The sequence below is a fragment of the Schistocerca piceifrons genome, chromosome 2 (genome assembly GCF_021461385.2).
Source record: "Schistocerca piceifrons isolate TAMUIC-IGC-003096 chromosome 2, iqSchPice1.1, whole genome shotgun sequence".
Taxonomy (NCBI): Eukaryota; Metazoa; Arthropoda; class Insecta; order Orthoptera; family Acrididae; genus Schistocerca; species Schistocerca piceifrons.
The window spans coordinates 742648020-742667412 of NC_060139.1; the positions used below are offsets into that span (position 1 = coordinate 742648020).

The window sequence follows — 19393 nt, forward strand, 5'->3', positions numbered from 1 at the left end:
TTCACAATTACCAACACATTTCTTTTTCTTTTAAAGTGTATTTTCTTAAACTATTGTTTCCACAAAAATTCTTTAATAGCTATAGCTTCATAACTTCATGATATTTGATGGAGTCTTCAAAACTGATTTTATCCATTCAGTACCACAAATCATTGCAATAATTAAGAAAGCATTACATGGCCAGTACCTAATTCACTTATTGAGGGGAAAAACAAATCAGATGCCATCACAACAATGAACACAAGTGCTGACAACTATGCACCAATGTGACTTTAGGAGTCCTCCTTGCACATAATTGCTACAAAAAAATTACATGATACGAGACAAATATTCTCAAAAAATAAAAGAAGAGAGATGTGGATGGAAAATTCATTATGAAAATTTAAAAGTTTTATGTGGCATAAAATATTCAAAAGTACCGAGATTTTATTAGCAGCTCTGTATCATCAGTTTCTTCAACATCTTTGATAAACGATTTTTCTGAAACAGTCTCATCACTTCTTTGTGGTTTGTTCAATGACTTCAGTTTCTTTCTTGGGACGTGTACTTGTTCTGCTTTTGTTAGTAAGCATTCTTCTTTCTTCCTTATGAGCTCCGATTTCAGGCTGCTCAACTGCAGGAAATTAAAAACATACATATAAAACATTTTTCTTTAAAAACTATGGAAGAACATAACTGTCTGAATGACTGCTGAAACAACTTTGCTGTTATTGTACATAGAGCACATCCTGGAGGAAAAAGAAAAAGATTGAAAAAGGGTTGTCAGTTTGCTATTTAGATTTGAAAAAAACATTTAAAGTTAATGACTCATCTGCACAACAACTGCATTCATTACAACAAACTTTCTTAAACACTAAACAAACACCAAGTTCATATATAAATTTTTAAAGTTTTAAGTGTCTAGACTCTTCAGTATTTACCAGCAAGTTTTGAATATTGGCCACTACCCATCAACATGAACACCTCATTAGATGCAGCAATTGATGAACACATATGAGTTAGCTGCATACAGGGAGTGACAGCATATTTACAGTGTTTGTATATTCACCTTCAGGCAGACCAGGGGATGCCAGTTATTACTATGTTTTCATATGAGCATGAATGCATTCTTCAGCTGCACCTAAAGGACTTGCTTTATCTGCTATTGATTTTGGCCCTACAATGAACTAGATTTGCTGTATTCTGTACAAATATGACAAAAATGTGTTTACTGTACTCAGGGGGCTGAAGGTGGTGCATTATAGCACCAAAAACAATCACAAATAAAGCAAGACCTTTAAACACAGCAGAAGCATTCATTCATACTAAGATAAAAACAAAGTATATGTACAGTGTTGTGGGCAGTATCTACAGTCCTTTGAATACAATACCTGCAAAGGGAGAAGGTGACAGAAATGAAAAGAGATAGAAATTCAACACCGGAAAGGTTTCTCCATTGTGAAAGCTGTGATGTTATTTTGAACCTGTTACTCAAATGCCTCCAATTTTCAGCACTGTGGCATCATCACATGTTGTTACCATGGAAAGTAAGTAACTGGTTCAACATTACTATCAACCATTGTGGTGCCGCTATTCAGATGGCACTGATCCACGGGCATATCCTCTCACTGGATCATGCTAGATCCTGGCATATAAGTCAGCACAGGACCAGTCCGTTCCTCTTGTGTGTGTGTGCTGATGTGAACAGTAGAGTGAGCATGAAGAACCTAATTGCTTTGGCTACAGTGTTATTCAGGTGGACACCATGACAGGCAGAGTGTTGGTATGGACTGGACTGGACTTTGCTTGGAATTTGGACTTATGACACAGTGTGTGTGTGTGTGTGTGTGTGTGTGTGTGTGTGTGTGTGTGTGTGTGTGTGCGCGCGTGCATGCGCGCATGTGTGTCAATCGTTGCAAACAAACTCTGGTAGTGTGACTAGATCATCTTTTTACAAAAGTTGTGAAAACTCAGGACATGTGATGCACAAAAACTGAAGCTTGAATGATTTTGTAATTACACAAGAGTGCACATTTTTTACACATAGCACTTCTCCCATTGGCATGCAACATGCCACAGGTGCAGCAAAAATGAACACTTGTAAGAGTTACACTTTAGCAGTTGCAATTATGGAAGAGTGGCAAGTGTATGATAAATCTTCAGAAGTACAGGCTTCTCAGGACAAAACCTCAGAAAATGCAGTAAAAAAACTCTGTGAAGTTACTTTTGGAGACAGGTGTTTCTGTGCCCCTTATAAACCAATCTACTTACTTAAGTTCAGAAGTGTCAGCTTTGCAGGCAGCCACGACAAAGTTGTGGAATTATGGATACCATCATAAGCTCTTCCTAGGGAAATTGCAGTTTTACATACAACAAAGTCACTCAGCCAGTAAACTTTGTTGGGGTAGCTGGACAATGTTTTTGGGATAATATCTTATCATGCTTTTGGGTTTTTAATTAATAAAATGAAAAAAGGACTTGCACAAGTGTTCTTTCAGACAACTGCCAGTAACAGACTTGCATTTCAACCTCTCAGCCAATTGATTCGAAGAAGTAGAAGATTGTGTTGCAGCCGCCACCTGCAAGGAAATGATTTCCAACACCACACCCATTGCACGCTGTAGTGTCCTAGTAACTCGAAGAGCCACTACAATTCAAGGCTGCAGCCCAGTGGAATGGCTACATGGTCTCCCATCACTTCGCCCTCTTGGACATTTTGCATCCGCTGCCACTGCATGTCTTTGCCAAGGCCTCTCCTTTCCAGGAGGGTACTGTGATGTGAGCCCATGAGCTCAGATGCTACCCATCCTGGATTCTGTGGGATGATCTCCATCTGCCACAGTTCCATGAAGTGTCCCATTACATCTGCCCAAGAACTTCTGTGGCACCACCAACATCAACGTTACGTCTGTCATATAGTCAGCAGCTGCCAGTCTCCCCGATCCAGGGAGTCACATTTTTCCACTAGTAATGCCCCAGTATAATGCCACTGATGCCATGCCTATCCTTCAGGATACAAGCAGTTCTTTCTGTTACAAACTGCTGACACAGGATGCCTTCAGCACCTTGCTGAATAAACCGACATACCCACACTACCATGTTGACCAATAGGGTTTGTGGGAGGGGAGTCACATGTGTGATCTTGTATTCCAGCCTTCAGCCAGAGTGGACAGCTCCTGCCATCTGCCCCTGGCCCTGCTCACCAGGAGCAACTCTACACGGGAGTAACTTTAGGTATGCACCATGGAAGTGCATTGGGGCCCTTGTTGTTCATGTTGTATATTAATGACCTTGTGGACAATATTAATAATAACCTCAGAATTTTTGCTGATGACGCAGTTCTCTATAGTGGAGTACTGTCTGAAAGAAGCTGCATATATATTCAGTTAGATCTCGACAATATTTTACAGTGGTGCAAAGATTGGCAACTTGTTTTAAATGTTCAGAAAGGTACAATTGTGCACTTCACAAAATGAAAAGACGATAGTATCCTATATTATATCAATCAATCACAGGTGGAATCAGCCAAGTTCTATAAATAAATGGGTGTAACACTTTGTAGGGATATGAAATGGAATGACCACAGAGGCTAGATTGTGAGCAAAGTAAGTGGTAGATTTCAGTTTATTGGTAGAATATTGGTAAAATGCAATCAGTATGCAAAGGAGATTGTGTACAAATTACTCTCGTGACCATTCTGGATACTGCTCAAGTGTGTATGAATAGCCACTGCCATGCACTTCACAGTGGTTTGCAGAGAATACATGTAGATGTTGAACCAGAGAAAAAATAACTTTCCACAATTCACCTTTGCTATAAGATATACAATCCATAGGCTGAGGCCACTTGTAAAGGACTGGTGCACATGCCTCTACCATCACTGACATGTCAAATTTATTTGCAGTAATCATTCTAATCACTTCATCAGGATATTTTTTTCCTTAATATGTCAAAGCAATCAATTTCCAAGGTTCAGGACTTAATTCCGGACACATCTGACATTGTCAGCCACTGCTTACATGGAATCTGATCACTTTCAAGTACTTATTCTGTATTAGTCAAAAGAACTGAGATATCTTTTATTTCTTCTTTTGCACAGTCAAGGAATTCCTGTGGATTAGACACTGTGTGCAGACGAGACTTTATACATGTCCAAACCTTTCTTTTAACACTCCCATCAACTTCTCCTTTTGATGGAATGTTGGAGAAAAGGGCCAGTGGAGCTCTGCACCAAAGTCTTGCTTTGAATAACATAATAAGCTAACGATAAATTTATTTTTACACTGCTTCATCAGAGGAGACAAAGACTATTTTTAGTTCATGGCAGTTTTTCTTTCTGCTCATGTATTGTATTATGCAAGAAGGTCCAGAGAGCATACTTGTCATGTGCAATATAATTCACTAGTATTGCAAAAGATTGTACTCCTACATCAGTCTGAAGACGTGCAGTGAAGGTAATCACTTGTTTGTAACATCGATGTGCTGATTGTATTTCATCCTGGGAAAACAACAAGCATTTTTCTGCAAAATCTATCTGCAGAAAACATTCTGTTGCACCAGTATTCAGCTTTATCTTCTTGAATTCTGCAGCTTGGATTTTTTAAAGTGTTTCTTGAATACTGGAGACTGATCTTAAATTTCAGAAATCATTTCATGCACAGGACCACTTTCTTTTGAAATTACTGGCTGTTTATTTCCCCCCTTTCACTACTTCCATTTCACAGACTGAGTGGTGTCAACATCTTCAGGGAGAAACTGATAAAGATCCGAGATGTTATCAAAATTACCACAATCTCCTCCTAACAAACAGGACTCTTTCTCCATGTCACAACAACCAAGAGGAAGCAAGTCTTCCCCTACTAGGAAAATTTATGCACACAATATTTACAGCCTCTAGCAGATAAATAAAGTTAGCGTGATATTGGAAAACTCACACATTATATGGAGTATCTGAAACAGGCAGTACATACTTGGAATGAAGCTGCTGAAGGAGAGACTTCTTTATGCCAATTCCTGATTCTTGTTTAAAGATGTCATATGCCTCTTTAACAGTTAGCAGCATATACCATAGTCTACATCTTCTGGCGAATCCCACATTTCCCTGTTTCAAAGTTCTTTACAGACTTTATCTTGTTTTCCTGCTGACTGTACACCAATATTATTTTTAAGATAAATATCACAAATCATCTGCTTTATTTCTTCAGTGATCCTGGGCTTCTCATGTTCAATTTCTTTGACAACTGGTTCTGAAAACAGTTTATTTGCTAATTCTGGCATGTGATTATGGAATACTTTTTTCAGAATTACTCTCTTTTTTGTAGGATTTATTGGTAACTGATTCTATCATTTTCACAGCCTTCCCCAGGCTCTGAGGATACTTACAGGATCCTAAGCATAAATCAGGTGAAGTAATCTTTCAAGTGAACTTTTATGTTTTCCTAGCCTTTCTTTCTCCCTTTTCAAAGTTTACTTGTTCTTTAACAGAGTCTGTTTTTCCTTAATTCTTGTTGTTTTGTTTCTTTCTCTGTCCTTTTTCAAATATTCACTTTGCCTCCTCTAATTTCAGACATGAGGATACTATTTTGATCTTGCATTGTCCTCCATTTTCTTCACTTAAATAATTCTATATGTTATCCCTTAGGGGTTATGTTTTACATTACTTATCTGGTATATATTGTCCCACCTGCCACAACATTTTTTTCATTATAAACAATTTCTGCCAAAATATACTTTACACAGTGCAGTATTTCTTGAGCAACAGAGTTTCATATTTCACTCATAGGCCCCGTTACTCATGGAATGCCTGACTGGTCTCAGATTTGGGAGGCTGGAAGCTCCTGTACTGTCCAGCTATCCTCATTTATGTTCTCCTGTATGATTTCAACCAAATTTCAGGGTGGTTCCTTCGTAAAGACCATAGCTGACCATCAGTCTTACTCTTCTTTAACAAATTTAAATACTCACATGTCTGAATATGTAGCTCATGTTGTTACGTCTCAAGTCAACAAAACCTATATCATTGTGAAATTATTCTTGGGTGAATAAATTACTAACATTAAATAAGTATCTGAAGTAATAAAGTGTCAAAATTATCAAGACATGAAGGTGACATTGCACAATCTCCACTTTCCTTTCCTTTCTCCCACCTCGCATTCTCCCTCTTTCTATATTTCTTTTTGCTCTTCCCTCTGTGCTTCTTTCATCTCATAGTGTCGTAGCGGAGTCACCTGTCCAAAGACCCACCTCTTTCCCACTACCCCATCTTTGCATCATTTCCTTTACCCTCCCTACCTCCATCAGCTCAATACAACCACAAACAAATATAAATAACAAACAAAATATTTAACTCCAGCAACAAAATGTAAGTAACAGGAGGAGCGTGGGAAGCAGGGGTTTTTGGGAGGGGGCAAACTAAACATGAGACAATAAGACTAACAACACATTCCAACACAAATACTAACTCAAAAATCAAGGGCACAAAATAATCAGCACTCAATAAAATAAAGAAATGTCAAAACCAAAACCACTGACATCACAAAATTCGCTTGACCTGACTCCACTGCACTTAAATTAAACTAAATGTACATATTTGACTTCTTTTCAAGTCCTTGGAGCCACTGTCCATGGGATCCATGGAGTAAAATGTGTGACTGGAACAGAATGGTATGAATGAATACACATAATTCATTTAGGTTTTCACACCTATCTTAGGGAAATTTTGCTGTAGCTTATCTGCAAAACCTGAAAAGTAGTAATAACATCATAAGACAAATAGCTGTAGTTTACTAACACGTTAACACAACACAGATTGATAGTATCGTCATCTTGTTAAACAAAGTATGAACAACCAACTAAAAATATTAATAATGAATGTGGCGCGTCCTGTATCTAGGCAACAAGGCAGACGTCAATGCCAGGAAGTAAATAAATTATAACGGCTTCTTGAAGCGTTGTCCACTTCCAGGCAGGAGATCTCTGCCAACTGTTTTGTATGATGGTGCCAATGCTCTTTCATAGGTTTCAACGTGGGATCTAAATGCTAATACCCAATGACAATGAGATATGTCACACAGTAATTTTTCCTCGATCTCATTATTTAAAAACCAACCATATGAACAAGAATTTATCGTTTGACATTCTTTTGCGTAAGATGTGCTTTATGCATAAATATCAATATCGAAATTTTATACTTACAGCTGACTGTTTCACCTCAATTTTCCTGCTTCCATCCATCGCAAGAAGATACCTCTACGTCACTTCCAAGGCGAAGAGACAATCACTATTCAAGCGTTCACACGACACTATCTTCTGACAAATACATGTTCCACTCATTGCACCAGTGTGTAACTTTCGAGATAAGATTTTGCAATAAGATGAACTACATCGTTGTATTTCTGTAGAAAATTACATATAACACTAGTGTTCTGAGAACCTGTAAAGCCTGACACACACAACACACGTCTGTTTTTGTTTACATACAACAATTTCATCAAAGATACACTCTCTCGCAACTCGACGAGAAGTCGACGCCAAAGAGATAATTTCGCCAGAGAGTAGCATTCCTGAGCGAAACATTCATGGAGGTAAGAATAGATTACCTCCATGGAAACATTTATGGAAGTTTACCTTCTTTCGGCTGCGGCGCTAGCGGTAGAGCAAGATTATACCTGCTATCTTGCCTACTTTTGTTGAAGCTGACAAGTGTTGCGCGAGCGATGGAATGGGCTGAAAAGCATGTAATGCATAAAAGAATATAGATATCATACGTACTTCTGTGATCCATGAGATACACATCAAAATGCCGAAGGATTAAAAAAAAAAAAAAAAAAGAACGCCAGGCAGAAAACTGCTGACTCACTCAATAGTTTGAATAAATGTTTCTTAAATGCATTTACTTAAAATTTGTTCCTTTTGCTTGCCTGTTTGTTCCACGTGATCCGTGGAGGATTTACAAAGGGTGTTCGCCCAGAAGCAGAGTCTCGCGGTGCAGGTCGCTTCAGCAGACAGAGTCGCGGTTGTCACCGGTGAGAACGTCGCTCCAGCAGTGTCTTAGACTTTTGTATTCATTGTCGATGAATTAGTTAAAATGTTACTGTTTGAGGCTCAAACTGTTAACATGTACAACATTCGTGAGATAGCTCTGTTGTGCGAGAAAATAAAAACAACCGGTTATATCGTTAAAAAAAAGAAAGATATCTGGCGTTGGGGAAGTTTTTCGTGAGTGACAAAGTCAGGAGTTACTTACATGAAAATGTGTGTGTGTGCTTTTTTTTTTTCGAGCGTCTCAAACCTTTACATTGTAAGATGATACTGAGAATTAACGTGAAAAGAAAGTTCATAGAAGATACTGAAGTCCTTTCTTATTACTGGCCTGTTTTGAAAAATATTTTATTACACATATCTCATGTTTTACGAAACTTAATTTTTCGTATTTTTTATGTGTGTGTGTCTGTGAAGAACAGTGCGCTGAACCAGTGATTTTTTTAAGCCCAGTGAGTTCAAAAGTGATAAAAAACGGAATTCCTTACAATGTAATCAGTGATAAATAGTCGTATATTCTAAATCTCTAAAAAGTGATTGAGGTCACTTTTGGTCGACATAGTACCAAACTGTCGATCTGAGCACAGCCAGATTACATGAACTTTACCATTGATTTTTAAGGATGTAAAATATTTCGGTGCATAGAAAGTAGCGCTCGGAGTAAATTAAATGCAAATTCAGCTTGCATAATCAGTGTTAAGTGACTGAAATATTATGTCTAATATTGGATTCAAGACATTACGCACAGCGAAGTTAAACAATATCGCTGATCGATAGAGCTTTTCCAGTCAACACTGCATTGTTTTACATAAATTTCTGCAGCTTGTGACCAACGACGACGAATTATACACCGCAGTGTAAGCCATCCTTTTTATCTAGGCCAGGTAAAACGATCCTGCGCAATATATTCAACGTAATCCAGAATAATAATACCAATATAAGCAATATTACTAAAAAAAACTTCGCTCGAACAGGCCTTGGAAGGCCCAACGGTAACGACCGACCGCAGAGTCATCCTCAGCCGATAGCCGTCACTGCAAATAGATGTTGAGGGGCATGTGTTCAACACTCTGTAAAGCAATATCAAAGAGGAAATAAAACTTCGTACGAGGCTTCGTCCCCCTCTGATAAACACAGTCACATTAGTCAACTGAAGAGTATTCTATGAAAAAAGGCAGCTTATTCACGTCTTAATACATCATATATGGGACCAGATACCTTATAATCTATGTGACAGGTCGTATTTACTGTATATTTCACAATTCATTCATGATATTTTATTACTATTATCTTCCTTACGTGTACTTCAACAGAATCCTTGGAATGCTTCGCATATGACACTGCAGACATCTCATATACAGGAGGTACTGAAATGCAAAACTATCACTAAAATAAATGTATCTAGTTAGCAGAACAAATGGTGTTAAAAATTACGCGTTTTTAAAGAGATATTATTGTAGAGTATCACTAAAACTCCGTGTTTTCATAATGCGCAGGTATAAATACGAAAACCACCAAATTTGGTATGTTAGCTTCACATAAGGGCGAATACAAATGTGACTTCTGATATGAGAATCGGTTACAAAGTTAAAGATGAAAAAAAATATTTACGTCAACACAACATCTACTAACATCCTTCAGCTCCTTAATTTGGCGCCTCTAACCACACAGCAACGCTATGTACTGTATGTCAAGCAGGCAATATTACTATTATTCATCTTTGCTTCTCATGAAGACTTTTACTACCAATACATTATTAACTAACATTTAAGTATAAGGAATTGCATCAGGGGTGACGGACTTGTGATAAAAATTCAATACATCATAAACGATATTTACTAATATAAACCTGCATGAGGATGAAGCATAGTGCTTTTGATTAGTGTTCCAATTCTGATTTTTCATTGGTCGCTTGGTTGGATCCCAGACATTGCAGTGGGTATATTGCTATAGCTCGTATTCTTTCCATTCTTGTATAAGCATATGCGCAAAGTAGAACAGAAGCATAGTGTGGACACGCCTATATGGAAATGGAGAACGACCGTTGCGCTCGTAGTGGACTGACAGTGAACATTGAATGTGGGGAAAACAAGGCTAAAAAGTCCATATTCTTGCTTTGCGGAATACAAGCCAGTATGTAAATTGTAGGTGGAGGGGGAGAAAGGAAAGGAAAGAGCAAGAACTGATGATATCAGCTGCATCAGGATTTTGTGTGGAATTGGTGGTGACGAGTGAAAATGTGTGCCAGACTGGGACTCGAACCCAGAGTCTCCCGCTTACAAGACAATTGTTTTAATCTTGTGTCATCTGGACACAGTCTTTATTGCAAATGCATGGACTATCTCGGCATGCTCCCTTGCCACCTCACATTCCTACAGAGTGCCATCTATCTGCAATCTCCGTCCATGTTCTCCATGCTTGCTAATTTTAGATTCCTGCTTGGAGGAAGAACGATATTATGCATCTGTTCTGAAAGTTGTGGATTCATTGCCCACCGAACTGAATTGATTATATGAATGTGCAGTTTCTGTTCTTTTGGATGGAACAGATAAGTAGCTTAGCCTAGTATGGAACAGTACAAATGAGGTTATGAGCTACCATGCTGATACAAAAAGTCAGATCATAGTAGCAGAACTGAGGAACTAACAATGATAAAGTTTATTAATGGACAAAGCAAACTTCATTACATATGTTCGTCATGAATTTTGTATGGTAAAGCTCTGAGAAGCGAAAACTATTTGCAAACAAACACATCAAATAATATTTATAAGGGAGTGAATAGAACTGAATTTTTCATTTAAAATGTTTTTTTAATGAAAACTGCCTCATCAATGTATGTTCTTATTTATACAGGGTGTTACAAAAATGCACAGCCAAACTTTCAGGAAAAATTCCTCACACAAAAATAAAGAAAAGATGTTATGTGGACATGTGTCCGGAATCGCTTAATTTCCATGTTAGAGCTCATTTTAGTTTCGTCTGCCTACGCTCAATGGAGCACATTATCATGATTTCATATGGGATACTCTACCTGTGCTGCTAGAACATGTGCCTTTACAAGTACAACACAACATGTGGTTCATGCATGATGGAGCTCCTGCACATTTCACTCGAATTGTTCGTATGCTTCTCAACAACAGATTCGGTGACCGACGGATTGGTAGAGGCAGACCAATTTCATGGTCTCCACGCTGTCCTGACCTCAACCCTCTTGACTTTCATTTATTGAAAGCTCTTGTCTACGCAACCCCGGTACCAAATGTAGAGACTCTTCGTACTCGTATTGTGGACGGCTGTGATACAATACGCCATTCTCCAGGCTTGCATCAGCGTATCAGGGATTCCATGCGACGGAGGGTGGATGCATGTATCCTCGCTAACGGAGGACATTTTGAACATTTCCTGTAACAAATTGTTTGAAGTCACGCTGGTTTGTTCTATTGCTGTGTGTTTCCATTCCATGATTAATGTGATTTGAAGAGAAGTAATAAATTGAGCTCTAACATGGAAAGTAAGCGTTTCAGGACACATGTCCACATAACATATTTTCTTTCTTAGTGCGTGAGGAATGTTTCCTGAAAGTTTGGCTGTACCTTTTTGTAACACCCTATATACAGTGTGGGTGTCAGCTCTGCTCTGTTACTGTAAAACCTAAATAGTTTTTTGCTTTCACATATCTGACCTCGCTTGAGGAAGAACACTCAATGGTAAAATATCCAAGTCATCATGGGACATTTGCAATTTACCCAAAAACAAAACATAGAGAGGAAGAAGACACAAAACTATGAAATCTGCTACCACAATCGAAAATGACTGTGTCCACTACTACAGTCTCCACCACTAAACAGTCCAGTCACATTAATGTAAGTACTGCCTATGTTCAACATCAACATTCAATAACCACTCATTGATTACCAGTATCAGCATTAGCAATAGAAAGATATATAAGGTATGTTTCTGGGATATGGGAAGAGTGCAATCATTGTCCTAATGTGGAAATGGAACAATTTATTTGACGTCCAAAAGGCCATGATCATTGCCTTTCGGGTCAAGGATGGAAGTATTTTCGAAACAGCTAAGATTGTGCACTGTTCATGTGCACTATGGTTAAAGTACACACCGTGTGGAGTGGCCGTGCAGTTAGAGGAACCATGGCATGGATTTCGCAACCCCTCCCGCCGGAGGTTCAAGTGCTCCCTCAGGCATTCGTGCACATGTTGTTCATGTTCATGCACCCATTCTGACTGCTGTTAGTAAACAAGAAAAGCTGGAATTTGCACGCCAACACCGCAGCTGAACATCCACCAAATGGCGACAGGTAGCCTTTTCAGATGAATGAAGCATTATCCTCCATAAGAAAGATAGCTCCTGGAATGTGCGGTGTGAAGCTTCTGAAAGCAAACAAGGAAGGAGCATTATAGTCTGGGGATTCTTATTGTGTGATTCCCTAGGTGATCTCGTCATTCTTGAAAGCACAATGGACCAACACAAGTATGCATCTATCTTTGAGGACTATGTCCAACATCCTTGGCACGATGGCATCTACAAACAGGACAATGGAAGGTGTCAAATAGGTCACAGTGTACGTGTGTAGTTCAGAGCACACCAGGATGAGTTTACCACACTCCTCTGGCCACCAAAATCTCTGAATTTAATCCTAACTGAGAATCTGTGGGACCACCACGATCAAGCTATTCACACCAAGGGTCCTCAACTGAGAAACCTAGCGCAGCTTGCCATAGCACTGGAGTCAGCATGGCTCGACATTGCTGTTGGTGCCTCCCAAAACCATACTAACTCTTTTACTGCACATCTCACAGCAGTCCAAGCTGCATAAGTTTATTCTGGCCTTTAAGAGGTGGTCACATTAATGTGGCTGGAGACGACGACACCATCAAAATTTTCTTCCCAAGAAACCTTGATGTGACCCAATAGTCCATTGATGGTCTGTTTGAATGCCACTATTTGAAATGCATTGTGAAATGTTCTGATGTGATATAATGACCAATTGGAACTGACCTACAGAGTTTTATATGACAATATTTTTCATTTATACTTTATGGCTGGGCCTCCATAGACTGCCGACAAAGTGTGTGCTTAGAAACCTTTTTGTGACCTTGTAAAGTAATATATGTTCACAGTCATGTAAAATTTTGTAAATGACATAGTAGTCGCCTTTTCACTCTCAAATTATTTATTTGTAAAACCCAATCTCGCTGTCTCAACAAAGTGCCCACTATAAAAAGGAAATAATTGTGCTTTAGAACAGGTAAAAACATAAAAATCATCTGAAATGACTTAACACTGAACCTAATTTCATAACATTGTGCGCCTGATTACGACTTCTTGTGAGTAATACACCCTTTGAATAGCACTGTGTTTAATTTTTGATCACATCTGTAATACTGGGTAGGATAAATGATTCCTTATAAATCAGAAGCCGGTTTCATCACATGGTGTTCTGTGTACTCATGTATATTTAACAAATCTGTGTGGGGACTAGTCGATTTAAATGCATTGCTAACATATTGCTGTATTACATTTTATTTGTGTTCACGTCAGTTTTTCGTACTTTCTTGCATTTATGGAGAATTGAAATTTTCGTTGGAGGGTTTGTGACTGTAGCACATTTGTGTAACTGCTGTTGCATTTTTAGCATTTGCAAGGAAGATTGTTTACCCACTAAAGCCAAAAAGTAAACTCATCTACGTCTATACCAATGTACTGTACATACTTTGCAAACTACTGTGAAGTGCATGCCACTCAGTGGCAAAGAACAACACCTTTCAAAGCCGAATTACACACTCATTCTGTGACAAGATGTAATACATTGAATACCATTTCTGTCAAAAACTGCTGACATGGGGTTCTCCATTAAATACCAGAAAGTACGAAAAAGAGATTTAAACTAATATAAAGTAAAATACGAGCAATATACTTGTAACATACTTAAATCGAGCTGTTCACACACAGGGTCGTAGGCAGGAACAAGTATTCACAGAACAATATGCAATGAAACTGGCATATGTTTTACATGCAACAGAAACAAGTATAGAATCATTTACTCCACCCAGCATTAAAGATTCGTGCAAAAATTAAGCATAATATGAGCAACATATTCACAATTCAATTCAAAGAGTGCAATACACACAGGAAGTCGTAATCAGGAACCAACAGTATGAAAGCAGCTTCTGTTTTGACTAAAACTAAAACAAATATGGAAGACTTTAAATCACAGAATAAGAAACAGAGATGATGGACTGAAAAAACTTGTAGCACTCCAAATGGCCTAGCAACACACCAAGGTTGTGTTATCGGAAGTCCCTATACAAGTTTCACCGCCACGCCATACGGGATGTGTTACACACACTCAGTGCTCACTCTGAAGTGATACATCAAAATGATGTGTTCAGTAACCCGAGCATGCACTCAACATAAGGTCATATTGAGTTGGTTGTATTTAGTTTTTTTTTTCAAAAACAACTTGCTTGTTATGGCAGTATGTCTTTTCAAGGCAAAGGTACCTTGAAGATTTATCAAAAAAGCTTTACATCCCTATACATGAAATGTATTCGCACTTGCGAATGTGGACAACCATCAGCTGTATAATGGAATGACGACCATGAAAAATGTGTGTACAACCTGAACTCATACATCCCATTACACGGCCAGTGGAAGCCTAACCACCATCCCGTGCGAGCTGAAAAATTACGGGAACCCGTCTCTTTATAAAAGTTTGTGAATTGTTAAAATCTGTCAGTTTTTTGGCATGTGTGGAAATTCAACTTGAAAAGTTAGTCATATGATCTAAACAAATCTAGCAGTTAAAAAATAATTTAATAAACCATGTGAATTTACGGTTACAGTAAATGAACATTTTTCTGTGTACCAATTATGTATTATGGGAAAACAAAATATAATTACAATGCCATTTAAAATTTACATTTTAATTCGGTTTGAACAATAAAGTGTACACTAACAATTTATTTTGCGTTGAACAAAATGAAACAACATGGTCAGGAACCAAGCAATTGAACATTAAAAAAAAAAGAAAAATAAACCTAGACAAACCGAATCTTCCTGGCTTTCGCATTGCAAACTTTTTCACACGATCCACCTAATTTAATTCCTCTACAAGCTCGTGGTCCATAGATACTGCTTAAACAAGTTTTTTTAATCAAATTTAGCTTTGAGAAACCTCTCTCTCAGCTCGCAGCTGTCACCGAGAGTGTTAGCAGAATTCTTAGAGCAGTGTTAACATTGGAGCAAAAATTATGTCTTCCTATAAACTTCAAAGTCTCTGTTGGATCTATTCCAGATTTCATCAACGTTGAAAGCACTTTTAAGTTCTTCCCTCAACTCTAGGGCACCAACGTCGTTTGACTCGTTGTCTTGTAAAACCACTGTTGAGTTTTTTACACTTTTTGTCAAGGCTATTAGGTGGTGCATTCCTCACCTTGCCGATGTCGTAGACAAGATTCAAATGATCGCAATGGGACTTCAGCTGAGTGAACCTCACGTCTAGAGATGTGGTGACTACATCTAAAAGATAATAGCAGAATTCAATCTTGAAACGTTTCGTTGGATCCTCTATTGTCTCATCCCTTTCTTCTTATGTAAGGTGTCTTAGATTCTCGCTTTGTTGCTGGGAAACATTTATATGCGATAACTTTAGATCTTCTAGCCCCAATTCTGTCGCCAATTCTTTGCAATTCGTCAAGGAAGACATAAACTTTCCTTCTGTTCTGCAATTCTCAAAATATGCTTTCGTACTTTCAAGCATTTCCATGGCCTCAGAAACATTTATGTCAGTGCTTTCGAGGATCTTACTGACTACACTCATATGAAGCAGTATGTCGTACCAGATTACCTAGGAAGTAAGAAAGGTGTAATTTTTTATTCAATTGGCAAGTGCCATGGCCCATGATCAGTCATGCCATCGAATTCCTCTGATATGTGAACAAGCGCGTCATAAATTCCTCCCATTTGAAACGTGGGGGGAGTAAGTGCTTCGATGTGCTTTTTCCACCTAGTATCGCTCAGAGGGGTCAGCGTTAGGCTAGGCAGATACATCTTCAAGACATCCCAACGCACAATGGAGGACGAGAAGAACTCGTACAAGCTCTTCAGTGTCGAAAACGTGGAAACAGCATACTGGGAAGACATAGAGGAGATGTTCGCAACGAGATTCAGTAATTGACTGCTAAATTGTAAACAAAATGCACTATTGTTCAATTCTAAAATTCCTTTCTGGAGACCACAATGCTTTCCCTGCATGTTCACCCCATTGTCGTACCCTTGACCTCTCATATTAAGCCCGGTCCACACGCAACGATCTGTCTGCGCAGATGTCTGTACATGCAAAAGATTGCTGCAAATGTGGTGAGTTCACACGACACAAACCCCAATCTATTACTCGCCCGCCATCTGTCGGCGTACAAAAGAAATATCAGTGGCAAGCGATTACACTCCCCGTAAACGTCAAAAATTTAATTCAGTTATTTTGAAATATAGAAATGGAGGAAGTTCTGTTGTGGTCTGTGTTCGCAACTTGTGTTGCAAAAAACATTCAGACCAACCGCAGGAAACAGAGAAAGCGGTCAAAACGGTGTAGACAGTGGCTGCTAAAGCGAAAGCAGTTTTCTCACGTAAATTTACTGCGAGAGTTGCAGGGCGAACCTAACGACTGGCGAAATTATTTGCGGATGGATGTCGAAACTTATACTTAAAGCTTGTAACCCCTCATATTATGAGAAAAAATACTTGTATAGAGAAGGGCAATTTCTCCTCATGAACGGCTGGTGGTAACATTAAGATTCCTAGCAACAGGAAGGAGCTACAAGGATTTGGAATTTTCAACTGCAATATCGAAACAAGAGTTGAGTGAAATAATACCCGCAATTTTTCAATTAGAGCATTGTATGCTGCTGTCTTTTTGTCTCGGTCACTATATTCTTTACTTTAATCTTCGACAAACGGGGGTGGTTTCTATATATTTCAATGAATTCACTTACAAACTCTCGAGAAGGAGAGTATCAGTCATTTTAATGCCCAGCTGTGCGCACAAATACAAACACTAGACTGAGCAAACAGCTGTTTCACGCCAGATTTGCGACGATCTCCTGTCCAAACGCTCCAACTTGTCTGCGCAGATGTGGTTTGAACCCACAGATTTGAGAGGTTTCGCTCAAACCTCCATCTCCAACTTCCAGGTTTGCACACACTTCAGGTTGGTGCAAATCTTCTGTCCACACGCAACGATATGTCTGCGCAGATGTGATGTGCGCAGACATTTGTGCAGACAGGTCGTTGCGTGTGGACGGGCCTTTACACAATGGATTATTTTTTATCTTCCAAGAGCTTCTGCGTCAATGTGGAACTTGAAGAATCGGGCACTGGAAGAAAACGCAGGAAATGCTTGTGAAGTCAGACATCGTATAGCCCTTTGAGTCGCGTCTCCTGGACGAAGCGAACCGAACTGTCATCTGCTCAACTTTTGAAATGTCTGGTGTGCAATCCAGAATGCTACTGTAATACTTCGCAGATTTCATCATTAATAAGATGTTGTTGGTTGTAAATAGCCTAGTAAGGCGAATCATTTCTTCATTTCTTTCTGTGTGTCTTTTCCCAGATAATGATCATCACTGCTCTCCCCTTGCTTTGTTGTGTGCAGATGCTCCGTCATCACAGCGTCGAACTTTCCGAATAACTCAACGAGTTTCGAGAAGTTTGCGTTGTCACGCCAGGAGATTGTGTCTGTACTTGATCTCTAAGGTAGTCATTTGCTGGCCCTGCAAATTTATTATAGCTATTAAACGCTAAAGAACGTTTGTCCAATGTTCGCTTTCAATATTCAGTAGCCTTTCATGATGGGCGTTGACAGGTCGTGAAAGCAAATAAATCACCAGGTCCGGATGAAATCCTAGTTCCGTTTTACAAAGAGTACTCTAAGGCATTGGCCCCTTACCTAGCTTGCATTTATCGTGAATCTCTCGCCCAACACAAAGTCGCAAGTGACTGGAGAAAAGCGCAGGTGACTCCAGTATATATGAAGGGTAAAAGAAGACCCGCAATTCTCAGTTCGAATATAATAACCTTTCTTGAGACCGAGAAGCTTATGTCCACGAATCAGCGTGGTTTTAGCAAGCATCGCGCATGCGAAACTCAGCTTGCCATTTTCTCTCATGATATATTGCGAACTATGGATGGGGGTTAAAGGGCAGATATTTCTAGATTTCCGGAATGCATTTGACACGGTGTCCCATTTCTGTTAAGATATGAGCGCATGGAATAAATTCACAGATCTGTGAGTGACTCGAAGACTTTTTAAGTAACAGAACCCAGTATGTTGTTCTCGACGGTGAATGTTCATCAGAGACAACGGTATCGTCAGGAGTGCCCCAGGGAAGTGTGATAGAACTGTTGTTGTTCTCTACATACAGTAGAGCGTCGATTATCCGAACGTCGGTCAACCGAACGACCGCTTAACCGAACTGTGTACTCGCTCGCACCTGTTACTCTCCCACCCTACCGCCATCATCCCCCTCACTCCCAAACCAAGTTTCCCACAGTAGTCGCCGCACTGGGGACGTATTAAGCGAAGAAGATTATGCTCCCGAAAACGTTTACAATTCTGACGAAACTGGACTTAACTGGAAAGCTTTACCGAGAAAAACTCTTGTTTCACGTCATAAATTAGCAGCACCTGGTCCTAAAACAAGCGTATTACAGCTTTGGCTTGTGCTAATGCTACTGGAAGTCACCGACTGCCTATGTTCGTCATTGGTAAAAGTAAAAAACCGCGTTGTTTCAAGCACGTTAATATGTCAGCCTTGCCTGTTGTGTACACCTCGCAAAAGAGTGCCTGGATGGATAGTACGATTTTTATGAAGTGGTTTCTGGGAGTTTTCGTACCCTCTGTAAAAGCTCATCAGCTAAAGAATGGGAAAAGGGAGAAAACACTACTTCTCCTTGACAATGCACCAACTCATCCGTCATGTGATATTTTAAAGGAAAAAGACGAGTTCATAAAGGTAATATTTCTTCCACTCAACGTAACCCCCTTATTACAGCTCATGGATCAAGGCGTTATTGAGACTTTCAAACGATATTACAGGAAGAATTGTTGCTTAAGTTATTGTTAGAAAGAGAAGAGGATGGAGAAGAAAGTCTCTTAAGAAATCATAAGAATATTGACTTGGAAGACGCGTCCTACATGATCAGCGCAGCATGGAATAGTGTAAAGGAAGAGAATTTGAAGAAAGCCTGGAATAAAATTTTGGACACAGAAGAAAATTCACAAGGTATGATTGAAAATGTCGAACAGAATGATATGTCCGAAATTCTCGGTATGCTAAAAGAAATAGATTGCCAC

The 19393-nt window shown here is 39.1% G+C and overlaps 1 protein-coding gene across 1 annotated transcript in view; it reads right to left on the minus strand.

Moving 5' to 3' along the window:
- The window catches only part of LOC124775115 (coiled-coil domain-containing protein 174), a 55997-nt gene extending 48510 nt beyond the window's left edge, over positions 1 to 7487 (minus strand). The window contains exons 1-2 of the mRNA XM_047249950.1: positions 7174 to 7487; positions 420 to 613 (exon numbers count right to left, since the gene is read on the minus strand). Of these exons, the coding sequence (XP_047105906.1) occupies positions 420 to 613; positions 7174 to 7212 (233 nt within the window). The 5' untranslated portion in view covers positions 7213 to 7487. The remainder of the gene's footprint in view (positions 1 to 419; positions 614 to 7173) is intronic.
- Between the last annotated feature and the right edge of the window lie 11906 nt (positions 7488 to 19393).